The following is a 21,644-nucleotide window of genomic DNA, read 5'->3' on the forward strand; positions in this document are numbered from 1 at the left end:
AGGTAACCTTTCGGCCCAGAATTGGAACATGGCCGATCTCAGTGAATTTGTCACATTACTTAGATCTTCCACCCCCCCTACTCTTGGATCCATCGATACCCAAGCCTCCGCCCTTACACATTGGCTAGAATCAGCAAGCGATACTGTGGCCCCACTTAGACAGATTAAGACTAAACGCCTGCATGACGCTCAAAGGTGGTTCACTGAGGACCTCAAAGCCCTGAAGCTGGGCCTCAGGCAGGCTGAGCGCCGGTGGCGACGCGGCTACGCCCCTGACATGAAAATACGATTTACAACCCTGCTTAAGGAATACAAATTAGCAGTCCTGCAAGCTAAGACCACTTACTTCTCCAAAAAAATTACTGACTCCTCCACTAGAACCAAGGATATTTTCTCTATCGTGGAGGAATTGTCAAACCCAGATAGGGTCACCATTAAACCTCTTCCTTCTCGTGCCCTTTGTGACTCTTTAAATCTTTTTTTCGTGGAGAAAATCGCCAATATCAAGAACAGCATTCTATCTTCGACCCCGTCCCACCCCCCTAGGCCTGACCCTTCTCTGCTCTCTCCCAACTCTACGCAGCTGACTCAGATTCCTCCAATCTCGGAGACGGAGCTTCTTGCCCTCTTAAAAAAGGTTAACTCCGGATCCCCCACGGACTGTTGCCCTCCCCTGATTCTCCGTGAGGCCTTTACAGCCTGCCCTTCCCCCCCCTCTGGCATTGCTGAACAACTATCTCTCCTCTGGCCTAGTCCCCATGTCATTTAAAAGAGCAGAGGTTGTGCCCATTCTGAAGAAACCTACGGCAGACCCCACGGTTATGAGTAATTTCCGCCCTATCTCCCTCCTCCCCTAACTTAGTAAAGTCATTGAGTCTCCTGTCACCAACATCTTGAGCACCTTTATTGAAGACTCTCACTTCCTTGATCCCCAACAAGCCGGATTTCGACCCAACCATGCCACGGAATCTGTCATACTTTCAGTTATGGAGGAGTTGCAGAGAGGGGCTGATTCCAACACCAGTCAGGCACTGGTGCTCCTGGACTTGTCGGCCGCCTTTGACACGGTCGACCATAACATCCTAGTCGACCATGTCTTCTTATCCCCTCTTCTTTTTAATTTATACCTCACTCCCCTCATTCGGTCCTTACGCGGCAGCGGTGTCACCGCGTTCAACTACGCAGACGACATTCAGTTGGTCGATATTCGCTCCTCGGACCATTCCATCGACAACTTCCAAACCACCCTCTGTCACATCAGTGACTGGATGGGGGTGAACCATCTGAAACTCAACACCGACAAGACAGAGTTACTGCTCGTCGGGGGGGCTGCCAATCCTTGGAAATCCACCTTCTGGCCCACGAAGTTGGGCCTTCCCCCCAACCCTGTCAACTCAGTAAAAAGCCTCGGGATCATCAGCAACGATCTCACTATGAAGCCCCAGATCAACGCGGTAGTCTCCTCTAGTTTTTACCAGTTAAGGAAAATCCGAAAGATTGCCGGCTTCCTGACCACCGAGGCTCTTACCCTGGCTTTGTTGGCCTTAGTCATCTCTAGGATAGACTATGCCAACTCGCTCTACGTTGGCATACCGGCCTACCAACTGAAGAGGTTACAACTTGTACAAAACCAGGCGGCACGGCTTATCTACCATCAGCCCAGACAACAACATGTCCGCCCTCTGTTAAAATCCCTCCATTGGCTCCGTGTATCTGAACGCTGTAAGTTCAAATTGGGGTGCATAATTTTTAAATCCCTTGCAGGCACAGGCCCCTCTTTCGTCTCCTCACTACTACATCCATATGTTCCCTCCCGCAATCTTCGTTCCTCCCACCTGGCCTTACTTCGGACCCCGACCTTCAAACGTAAAAAACTGGGAGGACTAAGGTTCTCATTCCTTGCCCCGTTATTCTGGAATGCCCTCCCGCTAGGCCTGAGACAAGCCTCTTCCTACACCCATTTTAGGTCCCTTCTTAAAACCCACCTGTTTTGTAATGCCTACAACTAACGCTTCTGGCCCCACGGACTGTCGGCCTCCTTTTGCTTTAGCGCCAAGAAACCGCTGGGTGTTAGCTGCGCTTTATAAACTTCTTTTACATTACATTACATTACATAGTATGCAAATAACCCTATCCAGATACCATGGAAAGATAATTATAACAAAACAGCAGATTTCTGATAAGAACATAACAAGATCCACAACAATAATCAGACCAATAGCGAGTGGCATGGCCAATAGTGTTATGCAGTTCCTACAAACCTATATAGGATCTGCACGTTTAGACAACATGAACTGAGGGATTGGTGTACAGACTGGTTCCTGACACCTCCAAAGGATATGTTAGTGTGCTAGTCAAGCTAGCTCAGAGTACCACTATGAGCCCCTCTTACCAAGGAGCGAATAGCTCCTTGGAAAGAATCGAACATGACAACCCTATCCCCTCAGAGATTGTGGAAAGGGAACAGTACAGTGCTTTTCGCTCAGTCACTCGTGCTCATTTTGTCTCAGAGATATACAGAATAAACGATGGGGATGTTTTCAATAAACATTTATTGAGCTAGCGTCATTCTAGTATAAAATATGTGTATTGTGAAAACCATAAGCTAGAAAGATACATACGGTTATTAGCACCAACTGAGTAAAAAAGAGGTAGAATTCTGCCATAGTGCTAAACCAATGAATATATGCAGACATATAGATACATGGCAATAATAATACGTACTCCTACGATGCAACCCTAACTAGATGTACTTAAGTGTACCTAGCATGTATGTAGGTATAGAGCCAAGAATCCCCTTAGGATATAGCCAACCTGATGTGGGATAGCGAAGGACCCCGTCTTAGTCTCGAGATGGACACCCCGCAAGGGATGTCAGACCGCTGCATGCTGGAGTGTCTGCTTCAGAAACTTCATGTCTCGCGTCATTGTGTCAGCATGGAGGTATTTTTCTCCTCTGGTTTGCCCAGGGAAGATGTAGTGCTTATATACCTGAAAGGTACCCTCAAGGGTTCTACCTACAAGTGTACTATTGGCATGATGGGCAAGGATGACAATAGAGGTTACCCTTATACAGAGTTATTATGCAGAAGATGGTAATCCTGCTTTGATACAGAGAATCCTCATGCATAATACATGAGGCTAGTTTCTGGAGAAAAACACACGACAGTCATGTAGCACCTAACTAGGTAAAAAGTCAGTGCAAGACCCGTTATGTAGAGCAATGATAGGACAGATGCAGGAAAAGGTTTTGTAACTACCTAGGCCTATATCTGGGTACATTGGGGTTCATAACAATAGATCTTGCTTTGGGACCTTATAAGTGTTTAGCCATGCAGCACATTATTCTGGTGGTAGCAGCATCAGCAAAACCCAAGACCATGAGCTAGAAAGAAGCTGTTGTGATACATTAGGGATTGGCTTGAGATTGCATTGGTGGAATAAGGCTTGTATCAGGGTGAATGTGCGCATCATAATTTTCATTCAATACGAGTAGGAACGAAGCCACTTTTTAGAATTATTACCTATCTCCGACGTGCCACTAACCGCCTCGCCAAGCTATGGTTTAAACTTTGAAGGATGCCGGAGAACTTGTTATGAAGCCCAAAGGCAGGCTGCACACATAGACGTCACTGCTGGTTTAGCTGCGCCCCCATGTGGTACAGCATCAAAGGTGCAACTACAACATGTAATGCAAACCTTGAGAACACACATGCTGTGCATGAGGCAATTTCACTAAGCACATGCAAGGTACAGGATAGTGGTGCTGAGAACACACAGGGCATTAGGCAATACTGCTATGCATGCACAGGGCTTTTGTGGTACTGAGCACACATCGAAACGGGCAGCGCTGCTGAGCACACACAGGACAGTTCTGCTGAGAATACACAGGGCATGGGGCAGTACTGCTGCGCACAAACAGGACAGTGCTGCTCGAAACACACAGGGCACTGCTGCTGAAAACACAGGGCAGTGCTGCTGAAAACACAGGGCAGTGCTGCTGTGCACACACAGAAACTGGGGGTGCTTCTGAGCACACACAGGACAGTGCTAATGAGACACATAGGGCATGGGCAGTACTGCTGCGCACACAGAAACGGGAAGTGCTGCTGAGCAAACATGGAACAGTACTGCTGAAAACACAAAGGGCAGTGCTGCTGAAAACACACAGGGCAGTGCTGCTGAAAACACACAGGGCAGTGCTGCTGAAAATACACAGGGCAGTGCTGCTGAAAACACATATGGCAGTGCTGCTGAAAACACATATGGCAGTGCTGCTGAAAACACAGGGCAGTGCTGCTGAAAACACAGGACAGTGCTGCTGCAGACACACAGGGCAGCGCTGCTGAAAACACACACGGCAGCGCTGCTGAAAACACACACGGCAGCGCTGCTGAAAACACACACGGCAGCGCTGCTGAAAACACACACGGCAGCGCTGCTGAAAACACACACGGCGGCGCTGCTGAAAACACACACGGCAGCGCTGCTGAAAACACACACGGCAGCGCTGCTGAAAACACACATGGCAGCGCTGCTGAAAACACACAGGGCAGCGCTGCTGAAAACACACACGGCAGCGCTGCTGAAAACACACACGGCAACGCTGCTGAAAACACACACGGCAACGCTGCTGAAAACACACCGGGCAGCGCTGCTGAAAACACAACGGGCAGCGCTGCTGAAAACACAACGGGCAGCGCTGCGGAAAACACAACGAGCAGCGCTGCGGAAAACACACAAGGCAGCGCTGCTGAAAACACACAAGGCAGCGCTGCTGAAAACACGCAATGCAGTGCTGCTGAAAACACGCAATGCAGTGCTGCTGAAAACACATCTGGCAGTGCTTCCGAAAACACACAGGGCAGTGCTGCTGAAAACACTGGACAGTGCTGCTGAAACACAGGTCAGTGCTGCTGAAAACACACAGGGCAGTGCTGCTGAAAACACACAGGGCAGTGCTGCTGAAAACACACAGGGCATTGCTGCTGAAAACACACACGGCAGCGCTGCTGAAAACACACAGGGCAGTGCTGCTGAAAATACACACGGCAGCGCTGCTGAAAACACACTCGGCAGCGCTGCTGAAAACACACACGGCAGCGCTGCTGAAAACACACACGGCAGCGCTGCTGAAAACACAATGGGCAGCGCTGCAGAAAACACACAAGGCAGCGCTGCTGAAAATATGCGGGGCAGTGCTGCTGAAAACACGCAATGCAGTGCTGCTGAAAACACGCAGGGCAGTGCTGCTGAAAACACATCTGGCAGTGCTTCCGAAAACACACAGGGCAGTGCTGCTGAAAACACAGGCCAGTCCTGCTGAAAACACACAGGGCAGTGCTGCTGAAAACACAGGCCAGTCCTGCTGAAAACACTGGACAGTGCTGCTGAAACACTGGACAGAGCTGCTGAAATACAGGACAGTGCTGCTGAAACACAGGACAGTGCTGCTGAAAACACACAGGGCAGTGCTGCTGAAAACACACAGGGCAGTGCTGCTGAAAACACACAGGGCAGTGCTGCTGAAAACACACAGGGCAGTGCTGCTGAAAACACACAGGGCAGTGCTGCGGAAAACACACAGGGCAGTGCTGCGGAAAACACACAGGGCAGTGCTGCTGAAACACAGGACATTGCTGCTGAAAACACACAGGGCAGTGCTGCTGAAAACACACAGGGCAGTGCTACTGAGCACACACAGAAACAGAAGATGCTGCTGAGCAAACTGGAATGGCATGGGGAGCAAAAAACGATGGATTTAGGCCAAGATCTCTGTATTGTGGTGAATGTAGGACTTTGTTCTGCATTTTGTCCATCAATTGTTCTCTTTCCATTTGTCACCCCTAGTGGGACAGGTATGCCCAGACGTGGGTCCCTTGCACTCCATGCCACTGGAGTCAAGCAATGGCTGGGTCCAAACTGGAATTGCATGGTGAGCAAAAAAACAATGGATTTAGGCCCAGATCTCTGTATTGGGGTGAATGTATGACATTGTTCTGCATTCTGCCCATCAATTGATCTTTGAGCACACATGGGACACAGAGGTAAGGCTACAGAGCACACACAAGGCATGGCGCAATGCTGTAAAGAACAGAGAGGGCGGTGGTGCTGAGCACACGTGAGGCATGAAGGAAGTCCTGCTGAACAAGCTCGGGCAGTGCTGCTGAACACACACTGCACAGGGCACAGTCGCGGAGCACGCAAAGAACTGTGGTGTCCAGCACACTCAAGACCCTAGGCAGTGCTGGGTGTTGCAGTAGATGGGCAGTGGTGCTGATGCTACACAGAGCAGTGCTCCTTCGCACTCGCGGGCAGGGATGGGTATGCTTCTCTGTACACACTGGGCAGAAGGCACTGCTGCTTGCACGTACAAATGCAAATGTGCATGTGTCAGCGGCGCAGAACACAGACAGGGCAGGGCGCAGTGTTACAGGGCAGAAGTGCAGAGCACACAAAAGGCTGTAGTGCTAACTGTCAAACAAGGGGGAGGGGAAGAGTATGTGTGATCAACCACCTGTCTTGCAAATATACAAAATAGCCCCTCATTCTAATTGCCCCCCCACTCCCCAATAGCCAGCACCACAACTCACGCCTGCGAGGCTCAAGACCAAAAGTTTAACAGAGATTGTGAGAAAATGCAATGACAGAATGCCACTTCTGAAGAAGGAACCCTCCAATTCAAAGCTGCTGTGCTGCTTCTGTGTGTCTCCCTGCGCGTTTGTGGGTTTCGGCGCCTAAATTAAGCATAGAGATTAATCGCATCAAACCATTGTTCGCTGGAAGTTGGGAGCAGACAGAGCGCGAAAGCTGCAGACATGTTTAGTGTAGAGAAACGGTAGTCGTGTACTAAGAAAGAATGACAACTTCCCTGATAGGGCATCAGATAATGGATTACGCATGCAATGAAAAAACATTATGCTGTTATAAGGCAGTTTCTTCATTGTCTTAATAGGGGTATTACAATTACTAGCCATGCACACATTTAAAGAAACTAACTCCGGTACGCTCTAGTGTTTTTTCTATGACTTTGGATTTAAACATGGTGGAAATGGACTTTTAAGTTGCTGCTCTTCGCCGGCCTGAGTTCTTCTCCCCTGCTACGGGATGTGGACGCAGCAACTTGCTGGTGGAATTGGAGGTCCGTGTAGCTTCCCTAGGCTGTGGTTGTAGATATGTCAGATCTGAGTCTTTACACTTAGGGAGGCTGCATGGCTTTCTGTGCCGACTGCAGCCGGTGTGAGATTTGCAAGGGAGGATCCCATTCCCTTGTGACTGGGAGTGAAAGAGCAGCAATAAAACTGTACGGACCTATATCGCAGTAGCGGAGATGGGCATGGTGGGGGTGAATTACAGGACCGTCGGAGCAACAAGCGACTCAAAACAGCAGCGCATGTGTTGTGTGAGATGCCTGCCAGTTTGACAGCTTACTAAGAAAATGGTTACAGCCGGGTCGGGTGGAGGAGGGGTTTAGTGTGGCAAGCAGCGACGGGCGGGTGGAGGGACGGCCCAGACAGGGAATAATGCTGAATATGCACAGAAGACACGAGCAGGAAACATTTTTTTTTTTAAGTTTCCCCCTAACATAAACAACTGAAGCATAAAGATACAGTACTTGGTCCCTGCTCCGTGGGAGGAAACAAAAGAGAAAAAGGAGGGACAAAGAGGAAGGATTTACCACTAGCAAGCAAGGATTTTTAAAGGACACAAACAAACAAATGAAAAGCAGTGGGCAGGATGTAAGCCCACTGGGTAAATAAAGAATGCCTTGGAGAGACAGCTCATGGGCTGGCTAGGCTTGACTTAAAAACTGGCCTGCATTCAATTGCCGTACTCTCTATATGGTACTTGATGAGTAGCTATAAATAGAGCATCAAGTAAGGCATTTTATGTAGCCTGCCCAATTTTATGGTCCTAGTTAAAAGAAGGCCATCCTCTAGGTGAGGGAGATGAGACGTGGACCTCATATGTGCAACATTCTTTCCTTTTTCTCTCCCTACGAGTTAAGATAGTTTTTTTCACTGAAAATCGCCGTAAGCTCATCAATTAAATTCTCAGGAAGATCAGAATTGATCAGTGAGTTGTAGTGGGTGGTAGCCCTTATTGCGGAGCGCATAAGAACTGGAGCCTTTATATCTACCATACTAGTACCAGACAGCATGGGAAAAAGACAAATAGCTCCCACCTTTTCTCAGAATCGGAATCACATGCTCTAAATGACCCTGCCACAGTGTCACCAGAGTGCAGTTAATTCAAGATCGGAAACCGACGCAGAGACACTGGGCATACATTCCCCACAGGCAAATTACTCAGGCCTATTTTGCGGCTACAACTATAACCTTCTTTTGGGCCAGATTGTCAACCAATGCCACACATGTACATTCAGTATTAGGAAAGATACACATTCAGAAATTACTTTTTTTCGATACCTTCATTTGCCATGCTAGTCACCCTTCACTGTTTGCACCACGTACACAACCGGTAGTGGTAACAATTTAGGAGATCAGCTAAGTGGAAGGAATATTTATTTGAGGTTTTGAAAAGTGTGTATTCACATAATTTTAAATACATGTTCCCGTCCCACCTCTACACATCTATTTTGTGATATATAACTGAATAAACACATGTTTGTCACAAGTCTAGAACAAAGGTCCACACTGGAAATCCAGAGGTTCAGATCACCGCCAGATTTTCCCTGTGATCACCAAGTAGTTAAATTCTACATAGCTATTATGTATGTAAATGTAACCTATTTAGATATCCTAGTATTCTGTCTTGGTTTCGACCTTCATGGCCTTATGTTGAACTTAACAGTTTGATTAGATGCTGTTTATATAAAGTCGAAGTATAATGTCTATCCATGTGTTGCTTTATTAACTGTGTAATACTTTGCTCCAATACTGCACTTTAGAAGTATTAACCCCTTCCATGCGGCCGAGATTCCCCTGGTGTGCTGTAAACAGCACGAACAGGGCCGGGCCGTGACGAACCCCAGCCGTCATCAGCACACGAGCACCGTAGTGCATGACGGCTGGGGTTCGTCATCAGCATGGAAGGGGTTAAATGTTAAACACTAGCTTTTTTATCTTCGCGTTTAGTGAAGAATCGTCAACGTAGCATTAGAAATGTTTGAAAACTGCTCAGGTAAGAAAGTTATCTCTGATACACTTTACCTTGTCGAAATAGCCACATCAACTCTCCATCTTAAATCTTCAATGCTAGGTAACCGGGTTTCTTGGTTTGATGCAGTATCTTCAAGAACTTGGCGTCTTCCAGTACATAGAAAAAGAAGATGACATGGCTATTGGTAAGCGATGAGCAGAATTGAAAATAAGAGGTTACAGAACTAATGTTCAATTTGTGTACATATTACCGCTGCGGAGCACCTGGTAATGAGGAAAGACCTCCTAATGGCTAGTGGTTTCTTCATTTAGGAACCCAATCATCAAGAGAGCTGCAAGTTGGTGGTCTCTCTATTTTTGTTACTTTGGAATATAACTTAAACCTTGAATAATACAATCACTCTCCAAACTCTTGAATTCTTTATTTAGCTTTACAAATACATAAACTACCCCAAACAACCATTATATACCCTCAGTTGGCATGCATCGTCAGTCAGTGACTCATCCAGAGGACATACACTAGTCAAACATTTCCGGGAAAATGGAGCAGACAGCAGGGTTTATACTTAATTGGCAAGAGATCACACTGGACACACTAGTCCTTCATACACTCTAAGGGTTCTAAATTGAGTTTTTGGCACCCTGGTGCTAAGGACATGATGCAGTAGGTGGTTATAATTCATCAATGCAAGATCTACTCGGCAGTTTATGGCACAAACACTCAGACAGATAAGGAAGATTTAACAATAGTGGCAGGTTGCAAGTATGCCAAAGGTGATGTGGAGTTCAGCTAAATAGTGGAATGCAAGGAAGGGCGCAAGGGATTGTGATACAAGTGAATATGTTACCAATAGGATTTTCTGCTTGGATATTTCATTGGGAAAGCCAAGTAACACTTTAGTTTTCATACTCAGATCAGTGATTTGTACTGTTTGGACACTAACTTCCCGTAGTGGGGTGAACACTAGCATATGAGTTAAATGACCCCACCTATGCAACTCAATATAAATTATACAAAGAACACCAACCTGTTTCCAAAGATTACGCTGGTTAGATCCACAATGAATTCTTCTGGTATCCTTCAAAATAGGAATAAAAAAGTAAAGTTAAGCTCGCAAAAATCTTTCATATTATACCTCAAACAAAGTATCCTGTGTAGTTCAAAAAACATTATTTCCAAATGTCTAATAGTGGACATTTTTGGAATACGTGCTCCTTCTAATCCACAAACAAGACACATTCCTGCAGAATGGTTGTATGAAAGGTTTTGTACAAAAAGTAATTATTGATCAATCACATTGGAGATATGTCAATTGTCTAGCAAGACGACCCATTTGGTGCATGGCATGGAAAGAAGATGGCGCCCTAGCACCTATAAATAACAAGCATTGGCATAGCCAACAGGTCTCGCTTTTGGGACCTTATAAGTATTTAGTTATGCAGCACAATATCACAGTTCAACAAAATCAAATGTTGCATGGCTAAACACTTATAAGGTCCCAAAGGCGAGACCTATTGACTATGCCAATGCTTGTTAGGATTTACAACAGCAAAGTGAGAGTGTGATTGGTGTAGGGATCACTTTAAAATCAAGCGTAAATTGATACAGCTTGTGTGACTGGCAGAACTCCTGAAACAATGTTGGTTGAATTAGGAGGTATGGAAAATGCAAATAATGCAGCTTATTAAATGCTACTTATGCAGTACATTGTTATGTTATGTTATTTTTATACTTCTATAGCGCACGGCCACTCCACGGAGTATCCCGGTGCTTTTATTGTCGCATTATTGTCTTCCTATCATGACATTCTAATAAACGGAACAGAACCCAGTAGATTAGAAAATGCATTGGTTAATTAATAAAACACTGGCAATTCAGAAAATACTATTTGCTATCAGTGCATGTTTTTTTTTGCTTGGAAACAAAGCAATTTGTTTTGTCACACAAGTCTATGCAACCTCTCAAAATAAATGTCTGTGTTCACACAAGAAGTACCCCCAACATTCTGTACATATTTATTATGTGAGTGTATTGTAAGGAACCAATGTAAGATTCAATATATTAGGCCTTAAATCCAGGCCCCACTCAGGAGTATATGTTTTGGGAACATGCCCCCACCCAACAACAATGCAAAAGGGATTTTAGGGGAGGAAAGTACGGGGTCACCCAATGAATTTGTTGATAATAAATTACAAACTATTGTGAAATTTTGAAGTGCACATTACCTTTAATGGTGTTTTGCAATTATTGTTTTCTATTCCAAAATGTATCTGGAGAAAGTAGTAGAAGATTGTGTATTTTAAAGCTCATTGTGCTAAGAAAATGAGTATAAAGAGAATATAATATGAAAGACGGTTCCCCTACAAGTTTCTCGAAACATGTAGCAAATCATTCTAAAGCACTTTAAGCCAAGAACATTGGTGAAAGCTGGAAAGAAATCAAATACAGTTTAAAAAATACGAACAGGCTTACTACACATACAAAGTCTGAATGCCACGTGTGGCAGGAACACGTCGAACTGGGTACCCGTTGGTATGAAATGACACCCTTTAAAGGAACATTAAGAGTAAACAAGGCTTGGGGAGGACCTGGAACAAGTGTATTGTTTTTATTTTTCATTGTCGCCAAGTTCCATACATGTTTATTTCACAGTGTAGCCGTAACAAATACACTATCTTACACATATACACACACAGGCGTAGAACAGAGACACATTTATTCATGCAATGCCTTAAAAACACACTCATATATAAAGACAAGCGCAGACACACAAACAAAAATGCATTTAGGCACTGCAAACGCAGGCACACATATAGGTAACTACACATATATAAAAAAGAAACACACACACACAAACATCCTTTCAAACACACTAATATGCATTGATGAGTGTGGCGCGCATACAAATAAACACAACACATTCACTCGGGCAAACACACCCAAATTAATAGGCACACACACCACAGACAAATACCCACCCGCTTGTGAATAGGCACATACACCACACACAGACACGAATATGCACAGACACATATACACACATCCTTACAAACACACTAATATGCATAGATGAGTGCCAACACCAACACAATGCACACACTCGGGAAACCATACAAATGAAGAGGCACACACACAAACACTCACCCGCGAGTGAATAGGCGCACACACACACCACACATACGCACACAGTCGTGAATAGGCACGAACACATACACACACATCCGTACAAACACACTAATATGTATAGATGGTTGCCCACACAGAAACACAATGCAAACACACACGAATAAAGAGGCCCATTCATAACGTTGATTCATATTACAAAGATTAATTATTCAAGCGTATCCCTCCCTCCCCTTTTAGTATTTTATTTGGCTGCACTCCGCATTAAGTCAGACGTGCCTTTAACATACAGTGCTTACTTTAGGAGATTAAGGAGCCGCTGCCTTTAAAAGTCCACTCACTTCATATATATTAAACAGAGGTCAGGGAAGCAGTCCACAAATCTGAGGCTAGTGCTTTCACAAGGTCCGGGCCCTTCCTGGCGCTGCGCTTGCGTCACCGGCGCTTTGTTTTGGCGACCCGACCTGCAAGCCCCTTCAAACACTGCACCTTTCACTGGCAAATCCCGGCGCGCCCAACAGCTCCTGCGTGCTCCGGGGCTCGGCTGCTGTTCGAGGTGCCTAGCAATGACTGCGGTATGAATTAAAACACTAGACTCGCAACTTATTTACAAAACACTCAGTAGGAGTGAGTTGAGTTAAGGTTTGACTGGCGACCTGCGTGGACGGCCTGCATTACTTTTTAAGAGGCGCTGGCATTGTTAATGTATGGACAAGCCGTACACAATCATATAGGACTTCTGCCTGAGAAGGGTGTTTATCATTATAGATGGGCTAGAATTAGCCGGCGCTGTAACTCTCTGCATTTGTGACATACGTGTGGCCTTTTTTTTCACTTTTTCATTTTCAGGATGATAATGGCAAAGTAAAACCTTAACGCGGATGTATTAAAACGTGCACCTGAATTAAAAATATGAATAAACTAACACAAGGGAGGACGTACAACTAGGTGTTATAAAACGCTGGTACCGGACAGAAAACGCAAAGTGACAGCTACTCCCCCTTTTCACTTCACCAAATTTTCAGCAGCACATCAAAGTCCTGCGGTTTAATTCGAATCTAAACTGTGTTACCCCTCCTGGTTTGCATTGCAAAAGTCCTGCCTCCGCAGGCAGGGGGCAGAGCGCACACATTCCTTTGAAGGCGGCAGAGCACAACCGGTTATAACATCCAGACTCGTCAGCTAAAGTACTGCCGCTCGAAAGCTAAATAAAACAAGGAGGGTCCATCCACTGCAATGCCTCCTTCCAGCAAGGAGAACGAGGCAACAATGACGAAAACCGCACGCACACGAAAAAAAAGGGGCGGGAACAGGATACTGAATCCCGCCCCTCCAGAACTCCCTGACCTGCCTCATGGTTGCCAAGGCAATATTTCTAAAAATATTGCTGTGCTACCGTAAGGCAGGTCATGGAGTCCTCGAGCATACAAATCTGCTAAACAGGAGCTTTTTCCAATGGCAGGCCTCCGTTTCCAGAGGCCTGCCAATGGAAAAAAGGGGCGTGGCTTCACGCCATACTGAAATCCCCTGCTCACAATATCTTTTTGCCTGCAGCAGGGCATGCCCTGCAATGCAGGCTTCGACCTAAAAATGTGAGCAATTATTTCAAATCAGAACCAAAGGACCTCAAACATACAATTGAAAGTGGCCTGTAGTGAAACTACATCCCAGACTGCGTGTCCGAGGATGGGCTGGGACATTGCCAATAATTCCTGCCACTTATCAGGAGGGTTATCGATTTATATTAACCACCGTAGACCCCATTCTTATTCTACCCATCTACCTACCTACTCTGCAGACTAGAGGTCAACAGATTTGCTCTCCTAGCTCTACTGGATCTCGGTGCTGTATTTAACTCCATTGGTAATGAAATAGTGTTCGATATGCTTTGCTCTGGTTTAGGACTGGGGTAAAGTAGCTGAATTGTGCTCTTCTTTCTAAATAATAAGCCATCCAAATCTGTTCTTTCCTTTTAGATTTCTTAGTGGTTGTTCATAGACCATGCTATTCCGTCTTCTTTTGGAATTGCTTGGGAAGGTACCACATCATTTCAACTTTTAACCCCAAATTCTTTGCTTTTTAGATATGCTGCATGTAATGTCTTGCCTAACTAACACTCGGGCAGAGAGTGGCAGCCGACCACATACAACTCAACCTGTCATAAGTAGAATTCATAGCGATTGCCATTATAAAGTAACCTTCCCCTTCATTCCTGGCAACATTCTAGGAACAATGTGTTCGCAAATTAAAAACAAACCCATTACTTGTACTAAGAACCAGCCTTCAAGCCCCTACAAGCCTCGAAGACTTAACTTCAGAAAGTTCCCTGTAGCCCCAGCCTACATGCATAACCCGCAATGTCTGAACATTGGACTACATGACACAACTCACGTCAACATTGGAGAGACATTTAATAACATCATTCCATCTAATCACAATCTGCTAGTCCGCTTGAGATGCAATACCTTCTGCCGAAACAGAGGAACAAAAGCAAGGCCCAGATACACCTTCCTTCCACCAAAGCAATACTGTCAAAATAACCCACTGAAACTACCCTGAGAGTCTGGAGTAACCTACTCATCAACATCCTTTCTAGGACAGGCATCACTTAGGGGTACCCATGGGTGGTCACTGCTATGCCATGCACAGCCTCTGGTACCCCTCACACGGACCTTGTTAAGGTCTGGCTGGAGTTCGCAGAGTTGCGATATGCGGAACTCCGTGAAATGACCCTAATACTCCGCCGCGCTACGTGGAGGTCAACAAGAGGAGGAGTGTGTTGGGTAACGTCGTTCGTGCTGATTTTTAGCTCCGGGTATTTGGCCGGCCCTGGAAAACCAGCGCGGACGGTTTAATGCGCAACACAAGAGGGCACTGTTTCTTTCTGCTGCTCAAGTAGATGTCCTTCGAGAGGAAGCTGCTATCTGTGATCACCCGCATAGAGAAATGTCATCGGGAGGTGGTCTGAAGTAGGATTTTCCTCACTTGCAAACTTAATGTTGGCGAGCGCGTGTGACGAAAAAACTCCACTGCGCTATGTGGAGCAGAGTTTTTGGGAATTCTGCATGCTAGACGGAGTGGAAAAAGCTCTGCAAAGCCCACAAGCAGAATGAAATTTCACGCCTAGGCCTATCCTTGCTACCCCTATTCCAAGAAGTCATGACGAAATGGCAGCAACAGAAAGTAACGGTGTGCCAGTGCCATGTTTACTTTCTACACTTTATGTTAAGTTATGTATTGGTTCTGTTAAGCGCATATATCACCCTATGGTCTCATAGCGCTAGCCTGAACTCAGAAAACAGAAAGGATGAAGACAGTAAGGACAGACTGTAGGGAAAATGGGCTCAGAATAGTCCGAATTTACACTGTTTGTCCTTCTGATAACCCCCTCAGCAACAAATAGGCTGTCGAGGAGCTAAGGGACATACAAACGGTAAACTTTGGTATGACACTTAGGCCAAACTGTGCACGATGCCACAAAGACTATCCTGGGTACTTGGTGAAGAAAAGTCCATGCATTCCACCTCAGGCTACCCACAGTCGAAGCTGACTTGAGGCTCACAACTGCCAAAGGTGGGAAGTAAGCCACCCACGGCAATTCCAAATTCCTTCTCAGTGGTACTATATACGGTTCCTCCATGTCCAGGTGATAACCTAGGACCAGGGTTTTAAGTGGAATGAAAAAACTGGGGGTCCCTCAAAGGGCTGATGTAATTAAGGGCGTAGATTAAAAATACCCAAGTTAAAATTCCGAGCTTAGCATAGTGTGCTGCAAGTCTGGTATTTTACTGCTTTCATTGTTGCATCCAGATAGATAATATATCCAAGTTACATTACACCTACAACAAGCCAGGACCGTTGGCTTTGCCAATGGTTGTTATTTGAATAAAATAACTAGGCAACAACTATGACTTTGCTGTATATAATATTGAAAACGCTTCCATTCTGAAATGATGGGACTGAAAGAACTATAACGAGTCTCTTTGAAGTTACTTCAAAGACAGTAAAGGCTGATACTGCTGCAGAGTTCAATTTTTTTTTTCACGCTGATGGTGAGGACAAAAACGGAGAGCCAATAGGCGACCCTTTCAGCACATGATGAGCACCTGCAGGACCCAGCTCACTTAAAGCTATGCCTAGAACTGCTTCACAATATGAAATGTAATTGTTCATCTGGTTTTCCAACAGACCAAGAACCTATGATTTTCATTAAGAACATTTTTGAGGAAGTATCAAAAATACCATATGATAAGTACTGAGGTTAACGAAAATCATACATTTTCACAAGCTTACGAACGCTTGAGCAGAGGACTGGCATGGATCGGGTTGAACATGTTGGGGGTTTAAAAAAGAAGAAAAATAAAAACCTAACTTGATTGTGGTGTCTCTCCTCTGTCTCTCGGTCACCATCCCTCCCCTGGGGCCGGAACTGGAAGCACCCAGGTCCCCTAAGAAAATTACAATGCTGCAATGCAGTGTTGTGATTGGTTTTAGTGCTGTGGTTCACCGCTCAGCCAGGGAATGGGCGCCTGGGCAACTTCTCCACGCAGGTTGTAATGCAGACTGCGTGGAGGACTTGCAAATTGCGTATGACAGTTTGGCCGGCCAAACATTCATGCACACTTGGAGTAGGCAAACCACTCCTCCCCTGCTCCTCTGTCATCAGAGCAGCACCACCTCATCCACAAACCTGCTGCATCAATAAAACATAAAAAGATAATAACCTCAAGTTCTTATCATTTTAAATTTCCTTTATTTCACTGCTGCAAAGCAGTGGGGCGATGCTCCTCCATCTTAGTGGAGGAGACGCCGCTGGGACTGGCCACTGGGGTAGTGGTCAGCTGACATGCAGCAACTTACTTTTCACCCCTCGTGGAAAGAGGTCTCCATGTCAAATAATCCCTTGTCCTGAAAATATGGGATGCTTAGGTCTTTTTATACACAATTTGCAGACATGCTCAGTTTGGTAACTAAGGCAAGGTGGGTAAAATGAGAGGCTAAGGAAAATGTTAGTTAATACGACTAAGTTCCTATTTTATGGGCATTAACTTTCCCAATAGTAGGGGGTGGGGGAGAGCCACTGAAAGCTCAACCTGACGCATGGGTCTGGTTAAGCTTGAGGTGCTCTTGGCGGTAATCTGACCATGACATGTGGGAAACCAGGTTTGAATCTGGCGCAAGCTCAGCATCCTGTGAATACCAGCAAATCTCACAATGTTAAAAACAAGCATTTTCAATACAATAGGTCTAGCTTTTGCAAGCTTTCAAGCTATTGGCATTTTGTCCCGTATATACCATCTCCATGAAAAAGTGGATTAAGCCAATATGTCGGAATATGGGATTTAGGTCATATTTAGAAGCATTGAGAATTTAAAAAGTTAACAAATCCCAAATAATCGTTTTTAGTCTAAGCAGATATTTATTAGCTGTAAAGGGAAAAGGTCTGGAATGTTGATGTCTTTAGGGTTATGATACGTATGCCAGACTGAGCAGAATGGAACCAATGAGCTTGTAGTACCCTGTAATTTTATAAATAATGGATGATCAAATCAAGAAGAGATTGCTGTGATAGTTGTATCTGCACTTTAGTAATCTCAGTGGTTGAAATTTGCATTTCATTTATAATTGAATTGTCATTACAGAGCTATTCTTTTTGGAAGTACCTTCCTTCTGGAAATAAGTTGCTGCACTTGCACTTTATTATCCCTAGTGGTCAAAATCTGTACTTTATATATAATTGAACTGGCACATTGGCACTTCCCCTGGATGTTTTGCCCTTTCGGAGACATTCGCAATTATGAAACTTTACAGTGAACCCAATATGCACCCAATTTGTTCAACTAGAAACTGAATATTCCACCAGATGTATCTTCCTTCCTCTCCGCGAACCTCATGATTTACATTTGTACCTAATTTGTAAACTTGTATTTTCAAGTATGATTAGATGTTTTTAGATGTTAACTATTTTATTTTACTGACAGCAATATATTTAAATGTTATCTTATTTATTGCTAAGTTGTAAGCCTGCAAATTGTATCTTCAATGTAACTGAATAAAGATTATGAATGATTATGACAATGCATTTTATTTATGTGTTTTAAACCCAACACATACTTTGTGGCTGCCAAGTGGCGGGATTACATTTTACACCCCGCGAGTATGCATTTTACAAAAGCACCTAATAACCTCAGTGCCATGATTGGTTCGGAAAAGTCATCTGCATGGTACTTGGCATGCATCTCTGCCCTGAGTTCCATAACTGTACTGAGATCTGGATCACAAATGCTGATTTGTATTGTAATAGGCAAGCATGGAGTGATTATGCGTGTGCCCCATGGCATAGGTCTGTCTCAAAGATTGTGGTCTTCAGTCGCATCCGGCATGTCGCCCGGGGGTGGGGGTTTTAGAACAGAGGGTAATTTAAGTTAAAGAAAACAGCAAATTAAACTTACCATCTTGTCCGGTCCCGCGTCACGTCTACTATCTCCTAGCCAAACAGGAAGCAGGCAGCTTCCCTCCCCTCCCCTAAGCCATGATTGGCTAGGACGCCGACCCTACAGGCGTCTATGGATAGGCCATTTTCTCTATGTAGCCTACATCGAGAAAATACAGAGTGTGCATGACTGGTTTGGTTCGCCCTGGGGCCGACCTAACAGTCAGCTCCCACAACAGTGGACTAGCCACTCCTCCCCTGCCTGGAGCAGGAACGCCCCACTGCCCCAAAACAATCCCTGCCTTCTGCTTTCTCGCAGTGCGAGACGTAGAAACATAAAATGGTATTTAAAACACCATTTTATGTTTTTGCTTCTCGCACTGTGAGTAAGCAGTGGGGAGACGGTCTTCCACCCACATGGAGGAGCCGCCCCTGGTGGGCTTGTTGGACCGAGTAGATTGCACCAACCGCTACCCGCATGGTGGTAGAAGGCTACTGCCTTCACCAGGAGTGAAGCAGCACCTGCGTGGTGGTGGCGGCGGCAGCATCACGTGTAGTGATTATTAGTGGTGAACAAGTCATTTTAACCTCAGTCACTGGAGTGACGCATACTGGCTCACATGTATATATACATTTCCGCTGCTGCTGTGGGCTTAACCTCACCCTTGGCCTACATTGGTTTGGTGTGCAGTGCTGCGCAGTGCATGAGTGGACTATCTGCTCTGAGTGTATGTGTGCCTAGGAAGGGTGCAATACAGGAATAATACAGTACTGTGCAATTCGTGCATACTAAATGCATGTGCTGAATGTAAGTGTGCTCATGAGTGGAACAGTACATGAAGGATGTAGTGCTGGGTAATGCGTGCATATTAAATATATCAGCTGGGTGTATATGTGCCTATGAGTAGTACAATTCAGGAAGGATACAGTGCTATGCAGTGGGTGTACGCTGTATACACACACTGGGTGTATGTGTACAGGTGAATGGTACACTACATAGAGGACCTTGAGTTCCATTTTGGGAAACCCAGACCTGTATAGTAAAACATGGAGAGGATGTAGTGTATCACTCTCCAGACAGATTTGTGTATAGCTGCATTCCTTTAAGCTGGGTGGGGTGCATATATAGGAGAAGCAAGAGCCTGGTTTCCCTGGGGTGCTCTTTGATTCAATGAGAGGTTACAAGGCAGGGGCCTGGGCACATCTCATGAAGGAGATGGGCTATAAGAGAATCATAAGGAGTAGGGCTGGGGCCCTGGACTAACCTTTTGATACACATATCACTGTAGCTGACATCCAGGTGTGAACTCTAGTCACTCCTATGGACTGTGTTGTCGGGCTATCAGCTTTGGGATGCTCCTGCTGTGACAGACCGCTTTCAAAAGAAAGAGTGGACGGAGAAGTGGGAGCTTCAAAATAAACATACATTTCTACCTCTTATGAATGGATGGTTTTTGGGGTAGGGTTTATATTTCTTTTATATTACCCTAGGTGTCACCACGCTGGCTTTGACTGGTTCCTTGAACGTGTCTGTCGCAGACTTCAACATCTCCTTGAGCATGGGCAGAAATTGCACGGTTCTATGTGATTTGGATAAGGTTTCCCCAAGGAGTTTGTTGTACTCATGGATAAAATGTATATCTATCTTGTGGAAAGTGTCCGCCCTTAGGATAAACAAATGGTAGGTGATGGTCTCATCCGGAAGTAACAACTACGGTGGATAATGATTCAGGTCAGAGTAAGCACGGGTCGCATTTCAATTCATGGTTTGTCTCCCACCAAGGCTCCCCAGTTTGGCCCAGTCTTATGCAAATCAGTACTGATCCTGCTCCAGTGGGAACGATTCAGCCTGAACCGGGACACAAGAAATCCAGGAACGGGTTTGCGATTATTAGGGCTCATCAGCCAGGTATAGCTTGGTTCTAGTGGCACAAAGAGCACGGGATCCATGTCTGGACATCCCCTTCACACTAACAGCATCAAAAACAAGGTGATGGATGGAATGCTTGAATTAATCTCAGCCACTGGCAATGGCTTGGGGCCGCAGTTGGGGAAGTGGACCCCCCCTCCTTTGTGAATGTCAAAATATAAACATTTGTTGGAAAGCATGCAGTGATCCAGAGGACTACTGCCAGCTATCAAATAAACTTTAAAAAAAAGAGGAAAACGTTTTTTTAAATGCAGACATGCTTCCAGTTAGGAAAACAAGACACATTTTTATAAAACACAAACAAACAACAAAACAAACAAAAAATCGATTTACTTCACTGAATGGCCATTACAGACATGGTAGTCTCCTGACCTGGTAGGTCACCATCTCTGTGATGGCCACCAGTCAGTGTTGGTCACAATTTGTAACGTATCTCATTAATATTAAATTTGACCAACTCCTAATCAGAATATAGCGAATCGACATATTAATACATAGGTTTTTCATAAAATTCTTAACCGGATGCAAAAATGATGGTCACAAATTGCACCAGATTTTTTGCAACATGAATTACTACATCAGGCCCTTACTTTCTAAACCTCACTATGCTTTTGCTAAATACCATGAAATAGAATTTCATATGTCACTCCTCCCATCCGCTCCAGGTTGTAAATATATATTTTTTTGAGTAGGTGAGTTAAGAATACAAAAACTCCAATAGTACAAACCATAATGCATACACTGCATGGAGTGCTAATAAAAGTGCCAGGGGACTGTGCACTACAGGGTAGTGATATTTCTAGAAGTTGCTTATATAAAAACCTAAATCTACTAAAAAAGCAATTGATCTGAATATGGACAGTGGCAGCGAATGGGGAATAAAGAAGATGCTGGTTCTAACCTGTGCAGTTTTTAACTATTGTTCTACAGGTGAAAACACCGCTTAAGAGACCAAAAGCAGCCACATGCAGTAAGACAGTAGGTGCTGTCTGGTCTTGTGTGAGAGGCAAAGTTATGAAACACACATTGGTTACC

The 21,644-nt window shown here is 45.0% G+C and overlaps 1 protein-coding gene across 1 annotated transcript in view; it reads right to left on the minus strand.

Annotated features, from left to right (window-relative positions):
- LOC147718609 (COMM domain-containing protein 5-like) overlaps positions 1–21,644 on the minus strand; it is a 147,573-nt gene that overhangs the window by 38,387 nt on the left and 87,542 nt on the right. Inside the window, exons 4-5 of the mRNA XM_086918571.1 lie at positions 10,151–10,201; positions 9,174–9,269 (exon numbers count right to left, since the gene is read on the minus strand). Coding sequence (XP_086774697.1) covers positions 9,174–9,269; positions 10,151–10,201 — 147 coding nt within the window. The remainder of the gene's footprint in view (positions 1–9,173; positions 9,270–10,150; positions 10,202–21,644) is intronic.

Source organism: Lissotriton vulgaris, chromosome 4_1 (assembly GCF_964263255.1).
Source record: "Lissotriton vulgaris chromosome 4_1, aLisVul1.2, whole genome shotgun sequence".
NCBI classification, from domain to species: domain Eukaryota; kingdom Metazoa; phylum Chordata; class Amphibia; order Caudata; family Salamandridae; genus Lissotriton; species Lissotriton vulgaris.